This window comes from Dendrobates tinctorius, unplaced genomic scaffold, assembly GCF_039654945.1.
Source record: "Dendrobates tinctorius isolate UK_male_01 unplaced genomic scaffold, ASM3965494v1 ptg000097l, whole genome shotgun sequence".
Lineage (NCBI taxonomy): Eukaryota > Metazoa > Chordata > Amphibia > Anura > Dendrobatidae > Dendrobates > Dendrobates tinctorius.
This window is the reverse complement of record NW_027361765.1, coordinates 30,401,755-30,429,430: the sequence shown is the minus strand read 5'-3', so window position 1 is coordinate 30,429,430 and position 27,676 is coordinate 30,401,755. Positions and strand designations below refer to the sequence as shown.

Genomic DNA, 27,676 nt, shown 5'->3' with positions numbered 1-27,676 from the left:
GTCTTCATCCCAGCCCTAACCCATCTCTTCAACCTATCACTAACCACTGGTGTTTCCCCTCATGCTTCAAACATGCCTCAATCACACCCATCCTCTGTATCTAGCTATTGCCCCATATCACTTCTCCCCTATGCCTCAAAACTACTGGAACACCACATCCATCTTAAACTGTCCTCCCACCTCACTTCCTGCTCCCTCTTCGAACGCTTACGATCTGACTTCTGACCGCATCACTCCACTGAAACTGCCCTAACTAAGGTCACTAATGACCTACTAACCGCCAAATCAACACTACTCTGTCATCCTCCTCCTGGACCTGTCCTCTGTCTTCGACACAGTGGACCAATCCCTATTACTACAGACCCTCTCATCTCTTGACATCACAGACTTGGACATATCTTAAATCGTCATACCTTTCAGACTGGACATTCAGCATCTCCCACTCACACACCACCTCCTCACCGCGCCCCCTATCTGTCGGAGTCCCGCAAGGTTCAGTTTTAGGGACCCTGCTCTTCTCCATTTACACCTTTGGCCTCAGACAGCTCATAGAATCTCACAGCTTTCAGTATCACCTCTATGCTGATGAGACACAGATCTACATATCTGGACCATATATCACCTCCCTACTAACCAGAATCTCACAATATCTGTCCGCCATTTCATCCTTTATCTCCGCTAGATTTCTAAAACTTAATATGGACAAAACAGAATTCATCATCTTTCCCTATCTCACTAAACCCCCTGTTATGATTGAGTCACCGTAGGAGGCAAAAATAGTAATGCTAGCTAAGTCCAGAAAACCAGAGAAGTTGGCAGCTATCGGATTGCAGACCCCTGAACCTATCAACACAACTAGCAGTAGCCGTGGGGGCCTCCTACGATGCCCTAGGCCCCTCGATCACAGCCGGAGGACTACATAGCCTAAAGACAGAAAGGGAAATCTAAACTGCCCCAGAGCAGACCCCAAAGTAAAAGGCAGCCCCCCACATATGACGGTGAAGCAAGAAGAAAGAACAAAACACAGACAGAAAGATAGACTGAGCAAAGATGGGGCCCACGCTAGCTTAGATAGGAAAGGACATGAAGGCTGCTGTCTGCAATCCGTGAAAAACCCTATGAAAATAAGAGCCAACAAACTGACAGTAAAAAAGGCCCTGAAGATGCTAGGCTTCAAAAAAGCTATGTCAGTACTCAGGAATATTCTGAAGACAGAGCAACAGGCAAAAGGAGATTCAGCTAACCCCAGCAGGGAATGGCAGAATCCAGAAAAGCAAGGAAAACAAAACACTAATGCAAAAAGGCAAAGCAGAAATCTTAGCTTTAGATGAGCAGGAATCAGACTGGTTTCCTAGAAGTCCACAGAGAAATCACCCGCAGGGCAGAAGGGCATCGGCAGCCTTATATCCAGTCATTAACTCCACTCAGCCAGTCATCATCATCAGCCCCAGGTGTTTGACAATCAGGCTCACTACCTTTCTTCACCAGAAGAGGGAGTTCCTCGGGCCTCAGTAGTGAAGGGGAAAATGAACTCACAACAACCCCCCTCCCCAAAGGACCTATCCATTGAAGTAAATGGCTGCTCACTCTCCACAGTCCACAAGCTCGCTGCCTCGGGAGAATTCTTGACCCTGATCTCTCCTTCAAACCACATATCCAAGCCCTTTCTACTTCCTGCCGACCTCAACTCAAAAATATTTCCAGGATCCGCACATTCCTCAACCAACAATCTGCAAAAACCCTAGTCCACAACCTCATCATCTCCCGCCTTGACTACTGCAACTTCCTGCTCTGTGGCCTCCCCTCTAACACTTTCGCACCCCTCCAATCTATTCTAAATTCTGCTGCTCGACGAATCCACCTGTTCCCCCACTATTCCCCGGCCTCTCCCCTCTGTCAATCCCTGCACTGGCTCCCCATTACCCAGAGACTCTAGTTCAAAACCCTAACTATGGCATACAAAGACATCCACTACCTGTGTCCTCCATACATCTGTGAAATAGTCTCCCGGTACTTACCTGCACGCAACCTCCGATCCTCGCAAAATCTCCTTCTCGACTCCCCTCTTATCTCCTCTTCCCACAATCGCATACAAGATTTCTCCCACACATTCCCCTGACTCTGGAAATCTCTACCCCAACATATCAGACTCTCGCCTACCATGGAAACATTCAAAAGGAACCTGAAGACTCACCTCTTCCGACAAGCCTACAACCTGCAGTAACCACCAAACTGCTGCACGACCAGCTCTACCCTCACCTACTGTTTCCTCACCCATTCCTTGTAGACTGTGAGCCCTCGTGGGCAGGGTCCGCTCTGCTCTACCAGTCGTGATTTGTATTGTTTAAGATTACTGTACTTAATTTTTATTATGTATATCCCTCCTCTCATGTAAAGTACCATGGAATAAATGTTGCAATAATAATAATAATAATAATAATAATAATAATAATAATAATAATAATTGCGACCATGGTCACATAGGTGGAATTTGGGTTTTACTAAATTAGCAGAACGTCAACACATTGTGCATTAATTATACACTCCATCCTCCAAACATGAGAAAAAATTAACCAACAATATTTTTAATTCAGTTTCTTTAACACTAAGATGAATGCAGTATGCTGCGCCATGCAAATAACAGGATTTTTCTACATTTTCTGAGATGCCAAGTCTTGCTGATTTTTATCATCTTACATAGAGTAAATGACCAAGGATTGTGGTCTTTAGTGATGCAATGTGAATTATTTGCTTGCAGACTTAATTCCATCATATACAAGATTATAAATGTGGAAGCCAAGCAGGCATGTGGTGCGATTACTCACGTTTCACCACAAGAGGGTGAGCACAAGCTGAAATAAAACCTTAATCTAATGACTCAAAAACAAACAAAAAAAAACCATTACAAAAAAAATTGCTATACCGGCTCACAATCTAAATTCCCTATCAGTATGTCTTTGGAGTGTGGGAGGAAACTGTAGAACCCGGAGGAAACCCTCGCAAACACGGGGAGAACATACAAACTCCTTGCAGATGTTGTCCTTGGTGGGATTTGAACCCAGGACCCAGTGCTGCAAGGCTGCAGTGCTAACCACTGAGCCACCATGTGCAAGTAAGACACAAAAATAGTCAGATGGTAGCAACAATATAAAACAAGTGCTACAAAAAAAAACACCAAACATTAATATTATAAGTTTAGCTTTTTTCTCCACTTCAGTGTAAATATTCGGTTGCAAAGCCAATTTTATCTGACTTTATGCAAAAAAAAATTACTTGTCACACCATTTTATTTTATTTTTTTAAAAACGGGAATATTGGTCAGAGAGCCCACATAAAACTACTAATCGCAGAGCCCATATTAAATAGTAGCACACAGTATTTGGCTCCTGCTTGCCTGCCTGGAAGGCAGATAACTCTGTTTGGCTCCTGGCCGCTATAGGACTAGTAGACTCTGAACACTTCTGTACATGTAATGTTACAAACAGAGCAAGTTCTCACTCTCCCCAGGTCCACCACCAGCTGCCGCCGCTCTGGTCTCGTCAACAGCTCCATCACCGCCGCAGGCAATCACTGAGCTTGGCAGCTCTGCAGATGTAGCTGGCAAAAGCAGCTGAGCTCACTGTTTGGCTGCAGCGGTGAAGTGAGCCGTCAGCGTAAGAGATCACCACTGCAGGAGTGAACTGCTCTTCCAGGAGCAAAAATTAAAGATGTGTCTGACAGGATATCAGGACTCTTCAGACCTACAGATGACTACCCATTCCTGCTACTACATGTGGGGACAAATGACACCGCAAGAAACGACCTGGAAACCATCTGCAGAGACTTTGAAGACTTAGGCAAGAAAGTGAAAGAACTGGGAGCGCAGGTGGTCTTCTCTTCCATCCTCCCAGTGGATGGACATGGAATAAGGAGGTGGAATAAGATTCTGCAGGTGAACAACTGGCTACGTCGATGGTGCCGTCAGCAACGATTTGGATTTCTGGATCACGGAGTGAACTACTTATACGATGGACTACTTGCTAGAGATGGGGTGCACCTTACGAAGACTGGAAAGCATGTATTTGGAAGTCGCCTTGCTACACTTGTAAGGAGAGCTTTAAACTAGAACAACATGGGAAGGGAAGAAAAAGACCAGAAAAAGCCATACACCTGACAAATGCTATTGAGGACTCTGCTATTAGAAGTGGAAAGGAAGAACAAAGACGAAAGAATCTAATTAATAAAAATAATGGAGAAAGAGAAACCAATCACAAACTAAAATGTTTCTATACCAATGCACAAAGCATGGGCAACAAACAAGGAGAATTGGAACTACTAACACAGGAAAAGAAATATGATGTCATTGGAATCACTGAAACTTGGTGTGACGATACACATGATTGGAATACAAGACTAGAAGGATACAACTTATTTGCAAGAAACAGACTTGATAAACGAGGAGGGGGTGTCGCATTGTATGTTAGAAACACGTATATCTGCACAGTGATTGAAGCTTCAGAGATTGGGAGTTCTGTGGAAACTGTTTGGGTAAGAATACAAGGACAGAACAATGGAAAGGACACCATTGTAGGTATTTACTACAGGCTGCCTGTGCAAGCTGAAGATATGGATGAACTCTTTATGCATCAAATGGCCGAGTTCTCCAAAAAATATGACAGTTGTCATGGGAGATTTCAACTATCCAGACATTTGTTGGGAATCTCTCTCAGGCAAAACTAACAGGTCAAGGAAATTCTTATCCTCTCTTGCTGACAACTTTATCTTCCAAAAGGTAGGGGAGAAATCAAGGGGAACTGCTACCTTTGATCTAATCCTTATAAACAAGGAGGAAATGGTTGAGGAGGTAAAAGTGGCTGGGACCCTAGGAGGTAGCGACCATGCTATTTTAGAATTTTGGATAACTAGAGGAGGAAGACCTGTGAAGACTCAGACGTCAAGGTTAGATTTCAGAAAGGCAGATTTTAAGGGATTCAGAAAGAGAATTGGAGGGATCCAATGGCTGGATATCCTAAAAGACAAAAATGTCCAGGAGGGATGGGAAATCTTGAAAAATGAAATTCTCAAAGCACAGTTGTTAACAATTCCGAAAAGAGGGAAGAATAGGAAGCATTTAAGGAAACCAGGATGGATGAACACAGAACTTAAGCACATGCTAAAAAGGAAGAAAAAAATGTTTATAAAATGGAAAGAGGGAGGCATATCTAAAGAAGAATATAATGCTGTCTGCAGAACCTGCAGGGCACAAATCAGATTATCTAAAGCTGAAAATGAATTGAGGCTTGCAAGAGATGTCAAAAGCAATAATAAAGGATTTTGGGGATATGTCAAAAGTAAAAGAAAAGTCAAAGATGTTATAGGATTTTTACAGGATGAAAATGATGAAATGGTAAGACAGGATGTTGAGAAGGCTGAACTTTTAAATTCCTATTTTGCATCTGTTTTCTCTCAGAAAGGAAATGTAACATCAACTGTTATTCACTGTCCTATTAAGGGAATAGAAGAATCCAGGATATCTATAAACAGAAAGATAGTGAGCAAACACTTAGCTAACCTAAATGAATTCAAGTCTCCAGGTCCAGATGAATTACACCCCAGAGTACTGAAGGAGATAGCAGAAGAAATTTTTGAACCCCTCTCCATAATCTTTGAAAATTCTTGGAGAACAGGAGAAGTGCCAGAAGACTGGAGAACAGCAAATGTTGTTCCTATCTTCAAAAAGGGGAAGAAGGTGGACCCAGGCAACTATAGGCCGGTGAGTCTGACTTCTATACCAGGAAAGATCTTTGAACAAATTATTAAACAACATGTATGTCAATACCTGGATAAGAATGAAGTGATTAAACAGAGTCAGCATGGGTTTGTAACTAATAAGTCATGTCAGACTAACTTAATTTCCTTCTATGACGGTATCACTGATTGGGTGGATCAAGGAAATGCTGTAGATATAGTATATCTTGACTTCAGCAAAGCATTTGACAAAGTCTCTCATACTATCCTTATTGAAAAAATGACTAAGTATGGAATGGACAAGGCAACTGTTAGGTGGATTCATAACTGGCTTAGTGATCGGACCCAAAGAGTGGTCGTAAATGGCTGCACATCCAGTTGGAAGAATGTCTCAAGTGGGGTACCACAGGGCTCTGTCCTGGGCCCTGTATTGTTCAACATCTTTATCAACGATTTAGATGAAGGAATTGAGGGTAAACTGATTAAATTTGCTGATGACACAAAGCTAGGAGGGATAGCTAATACTAGAGAAGAGAGAGAGAGGATTCAAAAAGATTTAAATAAACTGGAGAAGTGGGCAGCAACTAACAGAATGGTTTTTAACAGGGAGAAATGCAAAGTACTACATCTGGGCAATAAAAATGAAAAAAGCATATATAGAATGGGAGGAATAGGGCTAAGTGACAGCACATGTGAAAAAGATTTGGGTATACTAATAGATCACAGACTGAATATGAGTCAACAGTGTGATGCAGCAGCAAAAAAGGCAAATGCAATTCTAGGATGTATTAACAGAAAGCATGCAGTCTAGATCACGTGAAGTCATTATTGCCCTCTACTCCTCTTTGGTCAGACCTCATCTGGAATATTGTGTCCAGTTTTGGGCACCACATTTTAAAAAAGACATCAACAAATTGGAGCAAGTTCAGAAAAGAGCGACCAGAATGGTGACCGGTCTGCAAACCCTGTCTTATGAGGAAAGGTTGCAGGATTTGGGAATGTTTAGTTTGCAAAAGAGAAGACTGAGAGGAGACTTAATAACTGTCTACAAATATCTAAAGGGCTGTCACATTGTAGAAGGATCAACTTTATTCTCATTTGCACAAGGAAAGACTAGAAACAATGGGATGAAACTGAATGGGAGGAGACACAGATTAGATATTAGAAAAAACTTTTAGACAGTTAGAGTGATCAATGAGTGGAACAGGCTGCCACGAGAAGTGGTGAGTTCTCCTTCAATGGAAGTCTTCAAACAGAGGCTGGACAGACATCTGACTGGGATGATTTAGCGAATCCTGCTTTGAGCAGGGGGTTGGACCAGATGGCCCAGGAGGTCCCTTCCAACTCTACGATTCTATGATTCTATGATTCTATGCACCGAAACTCTGAGACTAAGAGCTGGTGGAGAACCCGAGATGGACGAGTATTTGCATGTTGATGTCAATACTCGCAAGCCTCAGGTGAACATTATTTGCATTTTCTAAGTCCCTTTTGAATTTTGTGCAATAGAAAAAGCGCTCTTTATTTTTGTCTTTAACATGTTTTGTGCCTTTTATATCAAAAAGTCATATGTTCCATTAAAGTATCACAAGCAACCCTCACATTTGTGAGTTTCTGCTGTACAAAGAAAAAAAAAACACTTGTGGGGGTGGAGGAAGGAGGAAATTTGTGCAAAAATGTTGTGACTTTTTAAAAAGTTGCGATTGATGCAGCAGCTGCAAAAAACAAAAAACACTCCCACATTGGTGAACGCAAAAAAGTCAACAGAAGAACAGATGTAAAGCAGACTTAAAAAAAATATGCAATTGAAAGAAAAATAGGTGCTAATCAAAAAGAAACTTGAGGCTGTGTGCACACGTTGTGTTTTTTTGTGTTTTCATGGCGCTTTTCCGCGAAAACGCAAAAAAAAGCATCCCATGCAATCCTATGGGATTCCGCAATGCTGTGCTAATGCTGCGGATTTTTCCGCTGCGGAATTGCATAGCGGAAAAATCCGCAGCATGTTCATTCTTTTTGCGGAATCGCGGCAATTCCGCACCCATAGGAATGCATTGATCTGCTTACTTTCCGCATGTTGCTATGCCCACCATGCGCAAAGTAAGCGGATCATGTGCGGATGGTACCCAGGGCCTGGAGGAGAGGAGACTGTCCTCCAGGCCCTGGGTACCATAATCCTCTAAAAAATAGAATAAAAATAAAAAATAGAGATATAATCACCCTCCGGCGGCCCCCGAAGTCCTTCCCGCCTCTCTCCATGCTCTCTGCATCTTCCGGTCCCAGTAATGCTTTGCGCGAATGACCGCTGATGACGTTGCGCTCTCGCGAGAGTGATGTCACCTCAGGTCCTTCGCGCAAAGCATTACTGGGATCAGAAGATGCCGGGAGCGCCGCAGAGCAGATCAGGGGCCGTCGGAAGAGGAGAATAACAATATATAATTTTTTTAAATTATTATCTTAACATCCTACCTATCACATTTCCAAGCAATGCTAATCGCTTGGAATGCGCAAGCATTCCGCAGCGAAAAACGTTTTCCGAATTCGCATGTGTTTTACCCGCGGCGGAAGTGCGGAAATGTTGCGGAAATTTCCGCAGCATTTCTGCAACGTGGGTACATAGCCTAAAACTATGCAAACTAAGCAAAAAAAACCAGAAGATTTTCTGAAGTAAAGCAGGTCAATGGCTCAAGCTATCAGCTGTGGTGTGCCACTCTGCCAATACGGGTGGATCTGCAATACCGGCTACAGTCACTACACAATGATGGGGCACTGCTACTGCTAAGGTTCATCCACATGTCTGTGCAAATCGGTCCAAGCACGGACTGCTAATGCACGGACTGGCCACGGGTCTCCCAACCAGAGTGTGACAGCCTCCTAGAAACATAGAGAGTTGTGACCAGTACGTGCACTGCGGTCCAAGATCGAGCCCTAACATAGGCCTTCACCAGAACTTAAAACCCCCGTCTGGGGGTGGAGGTGTCGTCCGTCGAATTCCCACCAATTAAATATTGATGGCCTACGTAAACAATCTAAATGTAGTGGACCAACCCTTTAACCCCTTTCCTACAATGGACGTAATATTCCGTCCATGTGACCTGGGACCTAAGTCCCATGGACGGAATATTACGTCATAGCGATCAGCGGCGCCCACGTGGTAAGCGCCGCTGATCGCGGCCGGGTGTCAGCTGATTATCACAGCTGACACCCGGCACAATGTGTCAGGGGCGGTCACGGACCGCCCCCAACATGTTAACCCCTTGCACAGAGCGATCAAACACGATCGCAGTGTACCAGGGGTTAAAGGGAAGCATTGGCAGGGAGGGGGCTCCCTCCGTGCTTCCCTGAGCCCCCCACAGCAGCGCAATGTGCAGCGCTGCTGCGGGGGGCTCCATCCCTGCAGGTCCCCGAATACAAGATGGCGACGGGGACCTTTGGGGGCCTGCAGGGAGCTGACTTCCTAAGTGCCTGCAAAGCGCAGGCATGAGGAAGTCTGCGTCTATGCCTGTGACAGATCGCTGATCTGTCACAGTGATCTGTGATGTGACAGATCAGCAATCTGTCACAGGACAGTGATCTCCCCCCTGGGACAACCTAATAAAGTAAAAAAAAAAAAAAAAAAAAAAAATCGCTAAATAAATTTAAAAAAAAAAAAAAAAAAAATATTCCCTAATAAATTCATCTTTTGGAAATAAAAAAACCCCAAAACAATAGAAGTACACATATTTGGTATCGCCGCGTCTGTAACGACCCGCCTTATAAAACTGTCCCATTAGTTAACCCCTTTAGCAAACCCCTTAAAAAATAAAAATAAAAAACGAAGCAAAAAATAATGATTTATTATCATACTGCCGAACAAAAAGTGCAACAACGCACGATCAAAAAGATGCATATAAATATCCATGGTACCGCTGAAAACGTCATCTTGTCCCGCAAAAAACGAACTGCCACACAGCATCATCAGTGAAAAAATAAAAAAGTTATAGCTCGCAGAATAAAGCGATGCAAAAATAATTATTTTTTATATAAAATTGTTTTCATTGCATAAAAGCGCTAAAACATAAAAAAACTACATAAATGAGGTATCGCTGTAACCATACTGACCTGAAGAATAAAACCGCTTTATCAATTTTACCGCATACGGAACGGTGTAAGCGCACCCCCAAAAGAAATTCATGAAATGCTTGTTTTTGTTCATTCTGCGTCCCAAAAATCGGAATAAAAAGCGATCAAAAAATGTCACGTGCCCGAAAATGATAACAATAAAAACGTCAAGTCGTCCCGCAAAAAATAAGACCTCACATGACTCAGTGGGTCAAAATATGGAAAAATTATAGCTCTCAATATGTGGTGATGCATAAACTATTTTTACAATAAAAAGCGTCTTTTAGCGTGCGACTGCCGCCAAACATAAAAACCGCCATAAATAGTAAATCAAACCCCCCTTTATCACCCCCTTAGTTAGGGAAAAATAATAAAATTAAAAAAAATTATTTATTTCCATTTTCCCATTAGGGTTAGGGCTAGGGCTGAGATTAGGGTTAGGGGTGTGTTGGGGTTAGGGTTGGAGTTAGAATTGGGGGGTTTCCACTGTTTAGGCACATCAGGTGCTCTCCAAACGCAACATGGCATCTGATCTCAATTCCAGCCAATTCTGCGTTGAAAAAGTCAAATGGTGCTCCTTCCCTTCCAAGCTCTGCCATGTGCCCAAACAGTATTTTACCCCAACATATGGGGTATCAGCCTACTCAGGACAAATTGCAAAACAACTTTTGGGGTCCAATTTCTCCTGTTGCCCTTAGGAAAATAAAAAATTGGGGGCAAAAATATCATTTTTGTGGAAAAAAATATGATTTTTTTATTTTCACGCCCGGGCATTATAAACTTCTGTGAAGCACTTGGGGGTTCAAAGTGCTCACCACACATCTAGATAAGTTCCTTAGGGGGTCTAGTTTCCAAATGGGGTCATTTGTGGGGAGTTTGAACAGTTTAGGCACATCAGAGGCTCTCCAAACGCACATGACACCCGCAGGCCATTCCATCAAAGTCTGCATTCTAAAACGTCACTACTTCCCTTCCGAGCCCCGACGTGTGCCCATACAGTAGTTTTCTCCCACATATGAGGTATCAGTGTACTCAGGACAAATTGGACAACAACTTTTGGGGTCCAATTTCTCCTGGTACCCTTGGGAAAATAAAAAAATTGGGGACTAAATGATCATGTTTGTGGAAAAAATATGATTTTTCTATTTTCACGCCCGGGCATTATAAACTTCTGTGAAGCACTGGGGGGTTCAAAGTGCTCACCACACATCTAGATAAGTTCCTTAGGGGGTCTAGTTTCCAAAATGGGGTCACTTGTGGGGGGATTCCACTGTTTAGGTACATCAGGGGCTTTCCAAACGCGACATGGTGTCCGATCTCAATTCCAGCCAAAAAAGTTAAATGGCGCTGTTTCCCTTCCGAGCTCTGCCATGCCCCCAAATAGTGGTTTACCCCCACATGTGGGGTATCAGCGTACTCAGGACAAATTGCACAATAACCTTTAGGGTCCTGTTACCCTTTCAAAAATAAGAATTGAGGGTGAAAAGATCATTTTTGTTGAAAAAATATGATTTTTTAATTGTACGGCTGTACGTTATAAACTTCTGTGAAGCCCTTAAGGGTTCAAAGTTCTCACCACACATCTAGATAAGTTCCTTGGGGGATCTAGTTTCCAAAATGGGGTCACTTGTGGGGGGTTTCCACTGTTTAGGTACATCAGGGGCTCTCCAAACGTGACATGGCGGCCGATCTGAATTCCAGCCAATTTTGCATTGAAAAAGTCAAACGGCGCTCCTTCCCTTCTGAGCTCTGCCATGCGCCGAAACAGTGGTTCCCCCCCACATATCAGGTATCAGCGTACTCAGGACAAATTGCACAATAACTTTTGCAGTCCAATTTCTCCTGTTACCCTTGGTAAAATAAAAAAAATTGACCCTGAAGTATTTTTTTTGTGAAAAAAAGTTAAATGTTCATTTTGTTTTAAATATTCAAAAAATTCCTGTGAAGCACCTGAAGGGTTAATAAACTTCTTGAATGTGGTTTTGAGCACCTTGAGGGGTGAAGTTTTTAGAATGGTGTCACTTTTGGGTATTTTCTATCATATAGACCCCTCAAAGTGGTTTCAAATGTGATGTGGTCCGTAAAAATAAAACGGTGTTGCAAAAATGAGAAATCGCTGGTCAATTTTAACGCTTATAACTTCCTAACAAAAAAATGTTGGTTCCAAAATTGTGCTGATGTAAAGTAAATATGTGGGAAATGTTACTTATTACGTTTTTTGTGTGCCGTATCTCTGTGATTTAAGAGCATAAAAATTCAAATTTGGAAAATTGCAAAATTTTCAAAATTTTCGCCAAATTTGTTTTTTTCACAAATAAACGCAACATGGTTTGTATTATGACATCCAAAGAGTTCACTTGTGGTCTGATCTGGCTACATTCTGACAGTATTTCACAGGTTTGTCTAAATGTCATTGAGCAAACTTTAAACACGCTTGAATATGCTTTTGGCTCAGCAATAGAGTCTTGTGTGGTGAGCGTGCATACAGGCCATGGAAGTTGAGTGCACTACTTATAACTTTTTTTTTTGTTTTAACAATTTTACCTGCTGAGAAAATATGGAATGGGCGGGCACCACCACATGGAAGCAATATCCTAAGCACAGGGTGCTACCATTGTGCCATAAATATACAGTATGTATGGAAACAAGAAAGAAGAAAGACGGCACAATAAGGCGCAACCACCTGATTAACAAAGTGAAAAAAAGGCTTTATTGTAACAATAGTGCACACACTGATTAAAACCATTTAAAAAAAATAAAAAAAATTTTTTAAAAACCATTGTGCAGGCTGTGTGACATGGATAGCAACAATATGTTGACAAACAATATAATCTACTTTATTACAATAGCAAGAGATGTTATGGTCTTGATACAATTAATGTCCTACCAAGTATGCAGAAAATCATTATGATAGTAAATACGTAATTCTTAAATAGAAAAACATACATTTGTCAACATATGACACAATAAATAATAGCCCATAATAAAAAAAAAAAAATATATCACCCCTGGCAATACAAAGACATGTGAGCACCTAATACTGTGTCAAATACTGTGGTTCCATGCATATTATATAAATGCAGAAATGGCCATACTCACCAATGATTAATGTTATATTGCACTGCCCGTCCCTACGCGTGTCGCTACACCTTGTAGCTTCATCAGGGGAAGAATATGATTTTTATTATGGGCTATTATTTATTGTGTCATATGTTGACAAATGTATGTTTTTCTATTTAAGAATTACATATTTACTATCATAATGATTTTCTGCATACTTGGTAGGAAATTAATTGTATCAAGACCATAACATCACTCGCTATTGTAATAAAGCAGATTATATTGTTTGTCAACATATTGTTGCTATCCATGTCACACAGCCTGCACAATGGTTTTTAATTTTTTTTTTTTTAAATGGTTTTAATCAGTGTGTTACAATAATGGTTTTAATCACTATTGCTACAATAAAGCCTTTTTTTTCACTTTGTTAATCAGGTGGTTGCGCCTTATTGTGCCGTCTTTCTTCTTTCAATTTTACCTGCTGATTACAGCTTTTTCTGTAGCTCTCCACAGGTGGTCATTGGCTCTTGGACAACTCTTCTAATTATTCTTTTTACTCCTCAGTCTGAAATCTTGCGGGAAACAACTGGTCGTGGCCAGTTTATGGTTAAATGATGGTCTTTCCACTTACAGAATATGGCCTCAGCAGTTCTCACTGGAATCTTCAGTAATTTAGGAAATCTTCTGTAACCCATGCCATCAGTATGTTTTGCAACAATAAGGTTGTGAAGGTCTTGAGACAGCTCACTGGTTTTACCCATCATGAGAGGTTTCTTGTTTGGCACCTTGGTAATGAGACACCTTTTTATAGGCCATCAGTTGAACCAACTGATATTTTTCACTAAGTGACAGGATTGTTTTCTAATTACCGATAGATTTCAGCTGGTGTCATCACTTTCCATGGCTTTTTGCACCTCTCTTTCTTCATATGTTCAATACTTTTTCCCTGTGTGATTTCTCATTATTGCATATAATTTATGAACATGTATGACTTGATGTCTCATGAATTTCATGTCAATAGCACCTTTCGAAATATAAGTACTTAGAAAATTGGTGACATGTTCAATACTTAATCGTCTGTATTTATTTACATGCAGAAAATCCCAAGAGCACCAATGATTTCAAGAAAGGGGCTTAACAATGCCCCTTTGACAACGATCAGATATTTTGATTACTGAAGATCTGATACAAAGCACTACGTCTGCCATCATATTCATTAGGTAGCTTTATGCATCAGCTATTCCTACCATATACATGCACACTTGACTTAATTACACGTGCATGTGTTTTGAATGAGAAGCCAGGAATAAGCCGTGGGCACCAGTACCAAGAAGCCATCCTGGCTGCTATCCTGAGCCGCATAGTCTGTACCACTACCAAGTGGCTGTCCTGTCTGCTATCTAGAGCCGCACAGTTTGTACCAGTACCACGTGGCCATCATGTCTGCTATCCAGAGCCACACAGTCTGTACATGTTCCAAGCGGCCATCATGTCCTGTCTAGGACTCTATCCGGACTAACGTCTCTGATCCTTGGTGTCAACTGCTACTGCAGACACTGCCCTGGAGTTGTACCTGGCAGCTACTTGCTGCACAAGCCTGACCTTACCAACAGAGACTCCAGTGAGCATCAGGTAGCTGCTTAGTTACACCCCTCCACACTAAGTCCGGGCCATAGCACAGTGGGTCCACTAACATTGCAACAGCTTCTTACTGCTAGTCCCAGCAGCATGTAAGCTAGGGCTACATGATGCCATCTGTTGCCCGCACATTATTTCTGAATACCATTTGCTTCATATGTTGAAGATACCTTGTACGGAAGGTTTTGCAGAATTCAGAACCCTGGATTTATTTATGGCATTCTTCCGCTTTTCTGCCTCCTTTCTATTTATCTCCCTCTGGACTTGTCTCTGCTCCTCTTCTATTCTCTGCTGTTCCTTAAACTTTTCCAACTCTTCATTTGCTTTCCGTCGTTCTTCTTCTTTCAATTGCTCAATGCATTTTCGTCCTTCTTCATCAATCTAACAAAGGAAAAAACTCATTTTAAAGTCCTAAGGTTCAGCAGCCAGTTACATCAGGTAGCTATAAAACTGGTCTATTTGTTAAAGTTAATGAATCATATAGCCTAGTTACTGTGTGTTCGTAGCTTCCAGGCCTTTTCATCTCCCAGCTTACAGTTATACATCAACTATTACAAGTTCTTCCATTAGATACTATCTAACATACACTTCTCTACAGTGAAACTGCAGAACCAAGAAGGAAAAGTCCTGGAATTATGGAAATCATAGGATTGATATTCATGTTAATGGTATGCAAATGACAAAAAGGGAAACAAAAGTCTCAAAACATCTCAATTTATTCAGTACCAAGCATTAGCGCCAAGCGCAGAAATACAAGCACTTACATGCCTTGGCATTCTATCAATGAGATTATTAATGGTTGCCTAAGGAATGTTCTGCCACGCTGAATGCACTTGGGCAAATAATCAAGATCCGCTGCTGGCAGCTACTGTTACAATTGCGGACCAATGATGTTGTAATACCATGGCCGCCGGGAGGTAGCTTCTGCTGTCGCTCCAGTACTCACTGTGCTGGAGGCTATTCCATCTCCGTTATGCTGTTCACTTTGAGGACTCAATTGACTGCAGACAGAGGCTGGAAACAACTTTAACAACTCAGCTTTATTCTCTTCAGGGCACAACATATCCACAATGGCTACAGGACTCTATACTCGGTAACAGCAATACATCTTCATATACAGCAGCATGTTACTTCTTCCTCCGTTACACATGTATGAACCACACAAGCAAGTGGACAAGTCACACGGAACACGGAACTATGACTCTTCTTCCTAAGACCGACTTCAGCCCACGAAGGTACCTGTCTTATCCGTTACAGCTCACCCCTTTACGGCACTGTTGCTCCTGTACGTGTCCTAGATTTGCAACTCACTAGACTCTTCACACAGCTCCCGTACTCCAGCTGCCACTTCTACCGGGGGCTCACCCACTGACCTCCCTGGCTTGACAATTCCAGACACGGGCTGGTTTCCATAGACTGGCTTGGTTGTCACTTCAGCTCTTCTTTGCTAGCTGACTTGAGCACTGAGACTCCTCTGTTAGTCTCCCTAGTCCTGCAGTTCCCAGTCTCTAACTGTAAGACCTCCAGTGACCTTCCTCACTGGCTACTGCTGTAGGCATCTGCTGTACTCCACTTTCCAGTATGGCTTCCCCTAACTCATGAGGGAAAACTATCTCCTTTTTGTTCCGGTCTAGCGACTCCTCTAAGGCCGGTTTCACATTTGCGCTTTATAGCGCAGCGACGGCCTGCGCACGGCCGCCGCTAAGCCCCGCCCCCTGCCGGCTCCCTGCCCGCCCCTTCCGGTCATCGCCGCCTACTAGCGCACATGGACGCTTGCGATCTGCGCACCCTATCTTTAGCATAGGGTGCGCAGATTGTGCGCTGGCCGTGCGCTAGCAGGATTTTGCCGTGCGCTGCACACTTTTGAAGGGGCGCCCGTGTGCGCCGAACGCAGCATGTTGCATTTCGGTGCGCACGGCGCACCTTCAAAAGTGCGCAGCGCACAGCAAAATCCTGCTAGCGCACGATCTGCGCACCCTATGCTAAAGATAGGGTGCGCAGATCGCAAGCGTCCATGTGCGCTAGTAGACGGCGATGACCGGAAGGGGCGGGCAGGGAGCCGTCAGGGGGCGGGGCTTAGCGGTGGCCGTGCGCAGGCCGTCGCTGCGCTATAAAGCGCAAATGTGAAACCGGCCTAAGTTAACCCTCTCCACAGGTTCCCTCAGTTACAGTATGCTCGGTGCCCCATCTAGTGTCCCTTAGGTGATACTACAACTAACTATTGTCATGTGGCCGTAAACACACACACACACACACACACACACAACATATATACTGCACACAGACATGTAAGGAACACAGTTAATACATAATAACAATATTTACAGGGCTAGGCCCTCACCTCCTTACGATGTCTCCCATTAAGCACATATGGGATAAGTCCGGAGACACTACAGACCATGGCAGCACGTTTAGGCAATGCAGACTGCTCACAGTAACATGAGCAACATGCGGCCTGGTGTTCTTGTGTGGAAAAATGGCTCCTCGGACACTTTGGAGAGTTGGCCATACCACTAGTTCCACCCCCAAATCAATGTAACATAATATCAGTGGAAATTATTTTGACTACAGTCAAGCATCAGAAAGCAGTTTAAGAAAAGCTATTCCAACCTTTATTAATTTAGAGTCTGTCCACACATAATTCAGCAGTGCGTTCACGCCTCCGTCCAAAAACTGGCATTCAGACTTGCCCCTGACGAAGCCAACAATTTAAGGCAAATGGAGTCCAAAGTATGATCATACGAACAATGGAGCATTGTAAGCAGCAATACAGAATACATACATGACATACGCAATAACAATCTGATTATTGCCTTTGCTGTGGGGCTTTTTGTGTAGATTTGAAGCACCACTTTAATGCATTTATTTTTATACAGAAAAGCTTTGATTCTGGACTTAAAGGAAATGCAGTTCTTTTTTACATACGTTTTAACATACTTTCTTTTCAGGCTCCCTATAGAGGAAAACAGCATTAAAGGGGTTGTCTGGTCTAAACTGACAAGTCTGCAGTTACCCTGTGTGACTGCAGACATGCGAATCCTCCCAGCGCAGGCACTGGCAGCAAGTATGCGATATGCGTACTCCCGGGCAGAATCCATCTGGTGGCCACAGCATCACTCAATAAACTTAATGCATTTTTTTACTGTGGTTTTTTATGCATTTCTGATTCACATTTGAAGCCGTGTTTTTTAATGTACTTTTTTTTTTTTAGTACAGAAAAGCTTCAGTTTCGGCTTTTAAAAACGCAGATGACAGCTAATCACTGGTGGTCACTTCATCTCAGATGTTTCATATGATGACATACCAGTGTGGGCTCAGTGGACATAGACTGGTTTACCCTTACCTTCATCATGACCTCTAGGGAGTATTTCTCATTTTCTCTTTTTCGCAAAGCTTTGGACTGGGCCTCCTCCTTGGCCTTCTCTTGTACCCTGGTGATGGCATTCTCCCTAAGTATTTGCATTGTCTCCTTATTGACTAAAGACAAAATGATTGTTATTACATGAGAAGTCCAGCCCCTCACACCCCCCAAAATAAACATAAACGCTTTTGTTAAAGGAGATGTCCAGCCCTCCCAAAATATACATAAACGGGATTTAAGAGGTTAATTAGATAACATAGTAACCTAGATCAATAACGCCAGATGCCCTAATAGTCAGGACTTTTTTGTGGCTCTGGGTCTCAGGAGCTCCACACAAGACAGAATTCCATGTGTGGGCAAATGACTGTTGCTGTGCGTAAGGGGGGCCTCCTAACTGCTCATGTCAATACCTATGCAAGACCCCTCCTACATCCTCCCTTACTAGTCTGGTTTGTGTATATTCATACACTATTACTCCCCACTATTACTCCCCACTATTACACTATTACTCCCCACTATTACTCCCCACTTCACTTGGATACACACGTGGTCAAAATTGTTGGTACCCCTCGTTTAATTACAGAAAAACCCACAATGGTCACAGAAATATCTTGAATCTGACAAAAGTAATAATAAATGAAAAATGTATGAAAATGAACATATGAAAGTCAGACATTGTTTTCCAACCATGCTTCCACAGAATTAAAAAAAAACAACTCATGAAATAGCCCTGGACAGAAATGATGGTATCCCTAACTTAATATTTTGTTGCACAACCTTTTGAGGCAATCACTGCAATCAAACGATTCCTGTAACTGTCATTGAGACGTCTGCACCTTTCGACAGGTATTTTGGCCCACTCCTCAAGAGCAAACTGCTCCAGTTGTCTCGTGTTTGAAGGTTGCCTTTTCCAGACGGCATGTTTCAGCTCTTTCCAAAGATGCTCAATAGGATTTAGGTCAGGACTCATAGAAGGCCACTTCAGAATAGTACAATGTTTTCCTCTTAGCCATTCTTGGGTGTTTTAGCTGTGTGTTTTGGATCATTATCCTGTTGCAAGACCCACGACCTACCACTGACACCAACATTTCTGACACTGAGCAGCACATTTCTCTCTAGAATCCCTTGATAATCTTGAGATTTCATTGTACCCTGCACAGATTCTAGAAAACCTGTGCCAGTTGCAGCCCCAGAACATAACAAACATAACATAGCTTCCTCCATGTTTCACAGTAGGGACAGTGTTCTTTTCTTGATATGCTTCATTTTTTCATCTGTGAACATAGAGCTGATGTGCCTTGCCAAAAAGTTCCATTTTTGTCTCATCTGTCTATAGGACATTCTCCCAGAAGCTTTGTGGCTTGTCAACATGTAGTTTGGCAAATTCCATGTCTGGCTTTTTTAGGATTTTTTCTAAACAATGGTGTCCTCCTTGGTCGTCTCCCATGAAGTCCACTTCAGCTCATACAACGACAGATGCTGCGATCTGACACTGATGTTCCTTGAGCTTGAAGTTCACCTTTAATCTGTTTAGAAGTTTTTCTGGGCTCTTTTGTTACCATTCGTATTATCCATCTCTTTGCTTTGTCATCAATTTTCCTCCTGCAGCCAAGTCCAGGGAGGTTGGCTACAGTCCCATGGAGCTTAAATTTCTGAATAATATGTTCAACTGTAGTCACAGGAACATCAAGCTGCTTGGAGATGGTCTTATAACCTTTACCATGTTTGTCTGTAATTTTCTTTCTAATCTCCTGAGACAACTCTTTCCTTCGCTTCCTCTGGTCCATGTTGAGTGTGATACACACCATGTCTCCAAACAGCCCAGTGAGTATCTGTAGCCCTCTATACAGGCCCACTCACTGATTCCAAGACTATAGACACCTGTGATGCTAATTAGTGGACACACCTTGATTTAACATGTCCCTTTTGTCACATTATTTTCAGGGATACCATCATTTCTGTCCAGGCCTATTTCATGATTTTTATTTTTTTTAAATTCTGTGGAAGCATGGCTGAAAAGCAATGTCTGATTTTCATTTGTTCATTTTCATACATTTTTGGTTTATTATTACTTTTGTCAGATTCAAGTTATTTGTCACCATTGTTGGTTTTTCTGTCATTAAATGAGGGGTACCAACAATTTTGACGACGTGTGTATATTGCTAATTCAGGAGTTTAGCAAAGTACATGGCCCCGGCGTCTTCACCATTAGAAGTAATCTGGGGAGCAGGGATAGCTAGGGCGTCCCTAGCGTTAAGGAAAGCGAAAGACCTCTGGCCACCGGTATTCTGACAAAAGAGTTGTGACAAGTACTCGGGACAGTACATTTGACTATGTACAGACAAACCCTGCAGCTTTTTTATTCAACAATCAACCCAGTTTATTGCTATTTGTGAATGAGGACAAAGTCCTATTTGCATGTAGCTGAAATGTGGGCCTTGGAGTTGATGTTACTGGTGGGCCCTTGGCATCCCAGACCGACATGGACTGGACCTGTACTGTAATAAATGGGATTATATTTGTTGTAAAGGAAACTTGCGTATATTCTGCAGCCTCTACCACATATGGACACACAGCCCGTATAGTTTTGTGGACTTCTCATCGTGCTCTTCCACCTCGGACCTGCCCTGCAGAATACTGCACTTATGTAATGTGGAAACGGCGCATATGGACAAATGCCACCTCTGCACCGCCATTGCCACCCGTCATGGCACGTTTATCCAGCACCTACCATTCACCAGGGACAGTGACTCCCAGACCCGGGGCTCCTGCTTGTACAGGGTAAACAGGATGATTCCATTTCCAATCTTTGTGATGCTTCTGTCCACATCAATCGCTGCAAAGAGGAAAACTTCAAACAGGAAAGGCGGGAAATTCACCTGCGCGGCAGAAAGATTCAATCAGAGGGGTTTGCTAAACATTTTGGTGATTTGTGTACCCTACTAATAGTGTCCTGAAATAAGGCTTGGGCGATCCCTATCAGGATAAGGAACTTGGCAATCACCATCGCTGTTTCTGCGCTGTAGAAAAACAAGACAATTCATGAGTAAAGCGAGCGAGCTCTGGAAAGAGAAAGGGGCATGTAAGCGGTCCGCTGTCCGGGTGAAGGTGGCCATTGTTTCTCTTATTTCTTCTGCTCATCTGAGTATGCCTTATGTTCCAATCGGCCATACAGTGGCAGAGATATCTCCACAAAATGCACGAATGAAAACCCGACACCAATGGCAGAATCTCGGCAGCTTGAGGATTTTGGTGAGGTAAAATTCTTTTTTGGACCTATGACAGGTTTTCTTTAATGGGAACCCGTCAGCTGATCAAGGCTGCCTAAACCGCAGCATGGAAGAGACAAGTCCCGCTCCGCTCCAGGTGACTGACAGGTACTCTCCCTTTAGGGCAGACGGCAAGCAGAGACGGCATTACCTCTGCAGCACAGGGCAGCGCCTGCAAGCTCTAGTGCAAAGAGCCTGGAAGCGCTGCTCTCAGCAGCTGGCCACCTCAGAGAGACTGCGGCAGCGGCTGGCCACCTCTGGTAACCTAAGCAACAAGCTGTAATCAATAAGAAGTCCCTGTATCTGAGAACAGAGACAATTTTCTAGAAGAGGTGACTTGCACAGTTGCTGGCTTGTGCACTGCAATTTTTCCCCCATTTAAGATGAGCCAAGCTCTTTAAGGGGACCAGCATCCCCCCCTGGCAGCAGCACTGATCCCGTGCCATGGGGGCGGAGCCTGGCGCTGAGGGCCGTGTGTACCGCGCCCCATCACCTTGATGTAGTGCTCCGTGCACAGGACGCTGCTGGCGCCGGCGGCCGCTCCCTTCAGCGGCACCGAGATGTAGAGCTCCTTCTCCGTCTGCTGCCAGGTGTAGTCCCTCACGGTGATCGGCATTTTGGCCACCACGCTGGTCGCTCGTCGCCATTGACAACAGACAACATCCAGTCCTGCACTTCCGGTCTCTCCAGTCACAGCTGTTTGGTGACCGCAGCCGAGAACTACAAGTCCCGGCATTCCCTGCACCTCGCTATTAGAGCAAACTCCTCCTGCGTCGCGGGCGACAGCCCATTAACCCCTTCCACCCGCGGGATGCGCCGTTTTTTATTATTTTGAGGTTTATATAAGAGATTGACGAGACTTTAACCCCTTCCCAGCTGGGCACTTTTTCATTTTTACCTCTCCTTCTCGGAGCCATAACTTTTTTGTGTGCGTGTCTTGTGCTAGACGGGAAAAAAATCCAAGTAAGGTGAAAATGTGAAATAAAAAAAATCCCCAATTGTTTGTGGGTTTAGTATGTAGTAAAAATGACCTGGAAACATAATTCTTCGTGCCAGTCCACTGATGGCCATGCCGAAACTTGGGGAGTGTTATTTTTAATTTGAGAATATTACAAATTCAGACTTTTGTAAACATCTATAAATGTTTCCATGTGTATATTCTTATTTATTTTTGTCACTCCTCCGTGGCTTCTTTCTGCATGCCGATCTGTCATTTTCATTGGAAGAATTTGGGGTTGATGTAAAGCTTTGATCCCTCTTGGCATTGTATAACAATGGCATCTCTGGCTTTTCTGTTCTTCTTCAGCGTTTACCCTAAAGGCTCATCCCTATTTGCGAGTAAAAAAAGGTCCGATTTCAGGACCCAAAAAACGGCCGAGTGCTATGTGATTGTCATGCGAGTGCAATGCGATTTCCGTGCGATTTTTCCATATGACGTGTATGCAATGCGATTTTAACATGAGGTTTTACATAGAGCAGTTCTCTCCATGTAAAAACTCATGTTAAAATAGCATTGTGAACTAACACTGTACACATCGCTTAAAAAAAAAAATTCTTCAAAACACACACACACACACACACACACATATATAAAAGATAGCAGAATAGCCGGTAATTCATTTGTCGGCTTTTGTAAAATAATTGCAAAAGCCGACAGGATATAAGACATGGTTTACATATAGTAAACCATTTAGTTCCTTTTTTATTTTTATATGTCCCTGACTAATAATTAGATTAGGGTATGCGTGTCAAATTTGGGAGATGTAGGTGTTAAATTAAGGGGTTAATTCGTAGAAAAAATTTGCGTGGGCTCCCGCGCAAATTTCGCAACCAGAGAGAGAAAGCAAGTGAGTGAGGGCAGATTTTAATAGCCTTGAGAGAGACCATTGTTTTTGGCACCCCTGGCTAAAAAAAATTTGCCCCAGTCACCCAAGAAAAGGCGCATCTATAAGATGTGCGTTTTCTGGCATTTAGCCTCTCTATTCCCATTGCCCTGTAGCGGTGGCAAATGGGTTAATATTATTGGTTTAATGCCACCTTGCGATTGGAAGGTGACATTAAAGGGAATCTGTCACCCTTTTTTGAGATATCATATAATGATATCAATCAATTGTGTGTCACATAAGGTTTCTCTTAGTACTTTTGCTTCCCCCTGACCCCGCACCTTTCATGCATAAATACCTTTTTTATATCGGTTCAGATGTATGTAATCTGTCACAGTCCGGTCCGATGGGCGGGGCTTATTCAACTGCCCCCCCCCCCGTCTTGCTCTACACAAGAAGAAATGCGTAGAGCAAGACAGGGAGGGGGGGAGCAGGTGAATAAGCCCCGCCCAACGGACCGGACAGCGGCAGTTTACATACATCTGAACCGACATACAATTGAATGATATCATTATATGATATCTCAAAAAAGGGGTGACAGATTCCCTTTAAGCCTATTAATAATGTTGAGGTGTCAATTAGACACCAATCCATTATTAACCCTAGACCAAGGGTCCTCAAACTACGGCCCGCGGGCCACATGCGGCCCGCCAAGGACTTTTATCCGGCCCCTGGCCAGGCCGACATTGAACTCATGAACTGCACTGGGGACATTTTCCTGTCTATTGGGGACCTGGGCTGCCTATTGGGGACATTTACCTGCCTATTCGAGACCTGTGCTGCCTATTGGGGACATTTACCTGCCTATTGGGGACATTTTCCTGCCTATTGGGGACCTATGCTGTGTATTGGGGACCTGTGCTACCTTTGGGGGACCTGTGCTGCCTATTGGGGACCTGTGCTGCCTATTGCGGACCTGTGCTGCCTAGTGGGGACCTGTGCTGTCTATTTCGAGCCTGTGCTGCCTATTGGGGACCTGTGCTTCCTATTGCGGACCTGTGCTGCCTATTGGGGACATTTACCTGTGGGTCGCCCCGTCTCACCCAGGGCAGCGGGGTACTCGGTACCGGGCCGGTGTCAGGGGGATGAGTGTCACAGCAGCGGTGACACGATCCGTGGCCCTGGGCGCCCAATAACAATGGCAGTGATGTTGCAATATAGTTTATATGGATAGTTCGTGACGCTCGTGAGGCTCCTGCCTCAGCCGTAGCCGGGTGGTCAGCGTGACTATTTCTTCTTCCAAATGCCGACAGTTCATCTCGCGGATCGGGTTGGAGCCGTCAGCCATGGCGCTGGGGGTTTGCACTTCCCTGCGCTCCGCAGGCCTCCTTCCCTCACTCTCCAAAATGGCGTTCTGGCGTTCTCCTTGCTCCGCCCTTCTGCTCGCCACTGTCTTCCTCTGCCCCTCCTTCCGGGGGCAGCGTCTTCTTCCAGCGCCTCCATACCAAGCCAGTATTCGAACCCCTCGGGGGGGGGGGTGGGCCATGCATCTGTCACATAGTAATTCAGGCAGGGATGGCCCAAGACTCTTCGTGGTCTTTTCTTAGGACCTCCCATCCCTTCACGCCCTTCTTGTCTGCGCCAGCGGCCATTTCTAATGTCCATTTTACAGTCTATTAAATTTGGTCTTCTGCACATTTTCAAAAGTTGTAAATCCAAGGCACATAGAACCCGATTGCATCGGGTCTCGTCATCCTGTTCGTGACGCCAAAATTGGGTCGCCCCGTCTCAACCAGGGCAGCGTTGTACTCGGTACCAGGCCAGTGTCAAGGGGATGCGTGTCACAGCAGCGGTGACCCGGTCCGTGGCCCTGGGAGCCCAATATCAGTGGCGGTGATGTTGTAATATAGTTTATATGGATAGTTTGTGACGCTACCCGTGGTACTTGGCAAGTAAGATGTTGAGCCAACGCTGCGTGCAGATCCGCTGGGACTGATGGTGTGGTGCAGCAAAGATGGTGTAGCTCCCCACAAGTGGAGCTGTAGTCCCAGGGCAGTGTAGGTGCCATGGGTGAGGAGAGGCGCAGAATGGTATAGATGTTGTTACCCAGGTGTAGCGGTGCTGGAATAACTGGAGGACACCAGGGTGTGCGGTTCCAAGGCTTTACTCACTGTTTGCAGTTCACACACACGCCTGCCTCCGTACTGTGTTCTCCAGGCCAGGGCTCCAGCCAACCTCCAGGCCAGATAGGATTCTCCCTTCCACACTCCGCCAATATGTACCTTCACTGAACGACTCCTCCAATGCGCCTTTAGGTGCGAAGCACTCCAGTACTTAGTTACCCTGGAATGCCTCTCTCTAGGTGTTCCTAGTCTCTACTTGTATGACAGACATCTGTAGCCTGCTTCGGGGACTCCTCACTGCGTCCCGGCTCTCTATTCAGTTCCTGTTGTGTCCCAAATCTATGATGGGAGCAAGGCGTTAGCGGCTCACTACTCCGGTGTCTGTTGCCGGACATAAAGATCCAATCAACCTCGGGGACCGGTGTTATGATTGAGTCACCGTAGGAGGCAGACACAAAAATAGAAGCTACGTCCAGAAAACCAGAGAAGTTGGCAACTATCAGATTGCAGACCCCTGAACCTATCAACACAACTATCAGTAGCCGTGGGGGGTTCCTACGGTGCCCTAGACCCCTCGATCACAGCCGGAGAGCTAAATAGCCTAAAGACAGAAAAGGAAATCTAAACTGCCCCAGAGCAGACCCCAAAGTAAAAGGCAGCCCCCAACATATAATGACGGTGAAGCAAGATGAAAAAACACTCACACAGATAGAAAGATAGGCTGAGCAAACGATGGGGCCCAAGCTAACTAAACAGAACAGGAAAGGAAGGTTGCTGTCTGCAATCTGCCAAAACCCTATCCAACAAACTGATATGGAAAAAGACCCTGAAGCAGCTAGGCTTCAAAAACTAAATCAGCACTCAGGTATTTTCAGAAGACAGAGCTAAAGGAATTCAGCTCACCCCAGCAGGAAATGGCAGAAATCCAGAAAAACAAAGCAAAACAAAGTCAAAGCACAAATGCAAAAAGCCGAGCAGAAAACTTAGCTTTAGAAGAGCAGGAATTCAGACTGGTCTCCAAGGATCCCACAGAGAAACCACCCGCAGGGCAGAAGGGCGTCGACAGCCTTATATCCAGTCAGTAACTCCACTCAGCCAGTCATCATCATCAGGCTCAGGTGTTTGATAATCAGGCTCACTACCTTTCTTCACCAGAAGAGGGAGTTCCTCGGGCCTCAGTAGTGAAGGGGAAAATGAACTCACAACAGTACCTCCCCCTTGAGGAGGGGTCACCGAACCCTCATCCATGCCACCAGGGCGATCCGGGTGAGCCCGATGAAAGGCACGCACCAATCTTTTGGCATGAATATCAGAGGCAGAGACCCAGGAATTATCCTCCTGACCATAACCCTTCCACTTAACCAAATACTGGAGTCTCCGTCTAGCCAGACGGGAATCCAGTACTTTCTCTACCTCATATTCCATGTTACCTTCAACCAATACAAGGTCTGGAGGTGCCACCCCCGGAACAACAGGTTCAACAAACCTCTTCAACAAAGATTTATGGAACACATTATGGATTTTAAATGTGACAGGAAGAGCCAAACGAAAAGAGACCGGATTAATAATCTCCAAAATCTTGTAAGGTCCAATAAATCTAGGCTTAAACTTAGGAGAAGCCACCTTCATAGCAATATTTTTTTGATGATAACCACACCATATCACCAACCTTAAACTGGGGACCAATGGTCCTATGTCGGTTGGAAAACCGCTGGGCCTTTTCCTGGAAGAGAGATAACTTATCCACCACTTGGTCCCAGATCTGGTGCATTCTCTCCACCACAGTGTCAACACCTGGGCAGGCAGAGGGCTCCACCTGCCCTGAAGAAAATCGAGGATGAAACCCAAAGTTACAAAAAAAAGGTGACATCAAAGTGGCAGAACTAGCTCTATTATTTAAAGCAAATTCGGCCAAGGGCAAAAATGAAACCCAATCATCCTGATCAGCAGAAATAAAACATCTCAAATATGACTCCAAGGTCTGGTTTGTTCTCTCTGTCTGCCCATTGGTCTGAGGGTGAAAAGCAGAGGAGAAGGACAACTGAATTCCCAGCTTGGAACAGAAAGTTCTCCAAAATCTAGACACAAACTGAACTCCTCTGTCAGATACAATGTTCTCAGGAATCCCGTGCAAGCGAACCACCTGTTGCAAAAACAGGGGCACCAACTCAGAGGAAGACGGCAACTTAGGGAGTGGTACAAGATGAACCATCTTAGAGAACCTATCACAAATCACCCAAATAACAGTCATCCTTTGAGAGACAGGCATATCAGAGATGAAATCCATTGAAATATGGGTCCATGGCCTCTTGGGGACAGGCAAAGGCATCAACAACCCACTAGAGCGAGAACACGATTTAGACCGGGAGCACGTCCCACAGGACTGCACAAAATTCCTGACATCACGAGACAAGGAGGGCCACCAAAAAGACCGACTCACCAGATCTCTAGTACCAAAAATACCTGGATGACCAGCCAAAGCAGAGCAATGAACTTCAGACATCACTCTCTTCTTCCACTGGTCAGGAACATACAACTTTCCACTGGGACAATGCTCAGGTTTGTCCTCCTGGAACT

General features: G+C 44.2%; 1 protein-coding gene across 2 annotated transcripts in view; it reads right to left on the bottom strand.

The window, feature by feature from the left end:
• DNAAF4 (dynein axonemal assembly factor 4) overlaps nucleotides 1-21,886 on the bottom strand; it is a 61,834-nt gene extending 39,948 nt beyond the window's left edge. Inside the window, exons 1-4 of one of the 2 annotated variants that reach the window (XM_073587018.1) lie at nucleotides 21,647-21,886; nucleotides 20,616-20,763; nucleotides 17,867-18,000; nucleotides 14,694-14,904 (exon numbers count right to left, since the gene is read on the bottom strand). In XM_073587018.1, coding sequence (XP_073443119.1) covers nucleotides 14,694-14,904; nucleotides 17,867-18,000; nucleotides 20,616-20,763; nucleotides 21,647-21,769 — 616 coding nt within the window. In that variant the 5' untranslated portion in view covers nucleotides 21,770-21,886. The remainder of the gene's footprint in view (nucleotides 1-14,693; nucleotides 14,905-17,866; nucleotides 18,001-20,615; nucleotides 20,764-21,646) is intronic. The other variant, XM_073587017.1, reaches the window with a different exon arrangement.
• Between the last annotated feature and the right edge of the window lie 5,790 nt (nucleotides 21,887-27,676).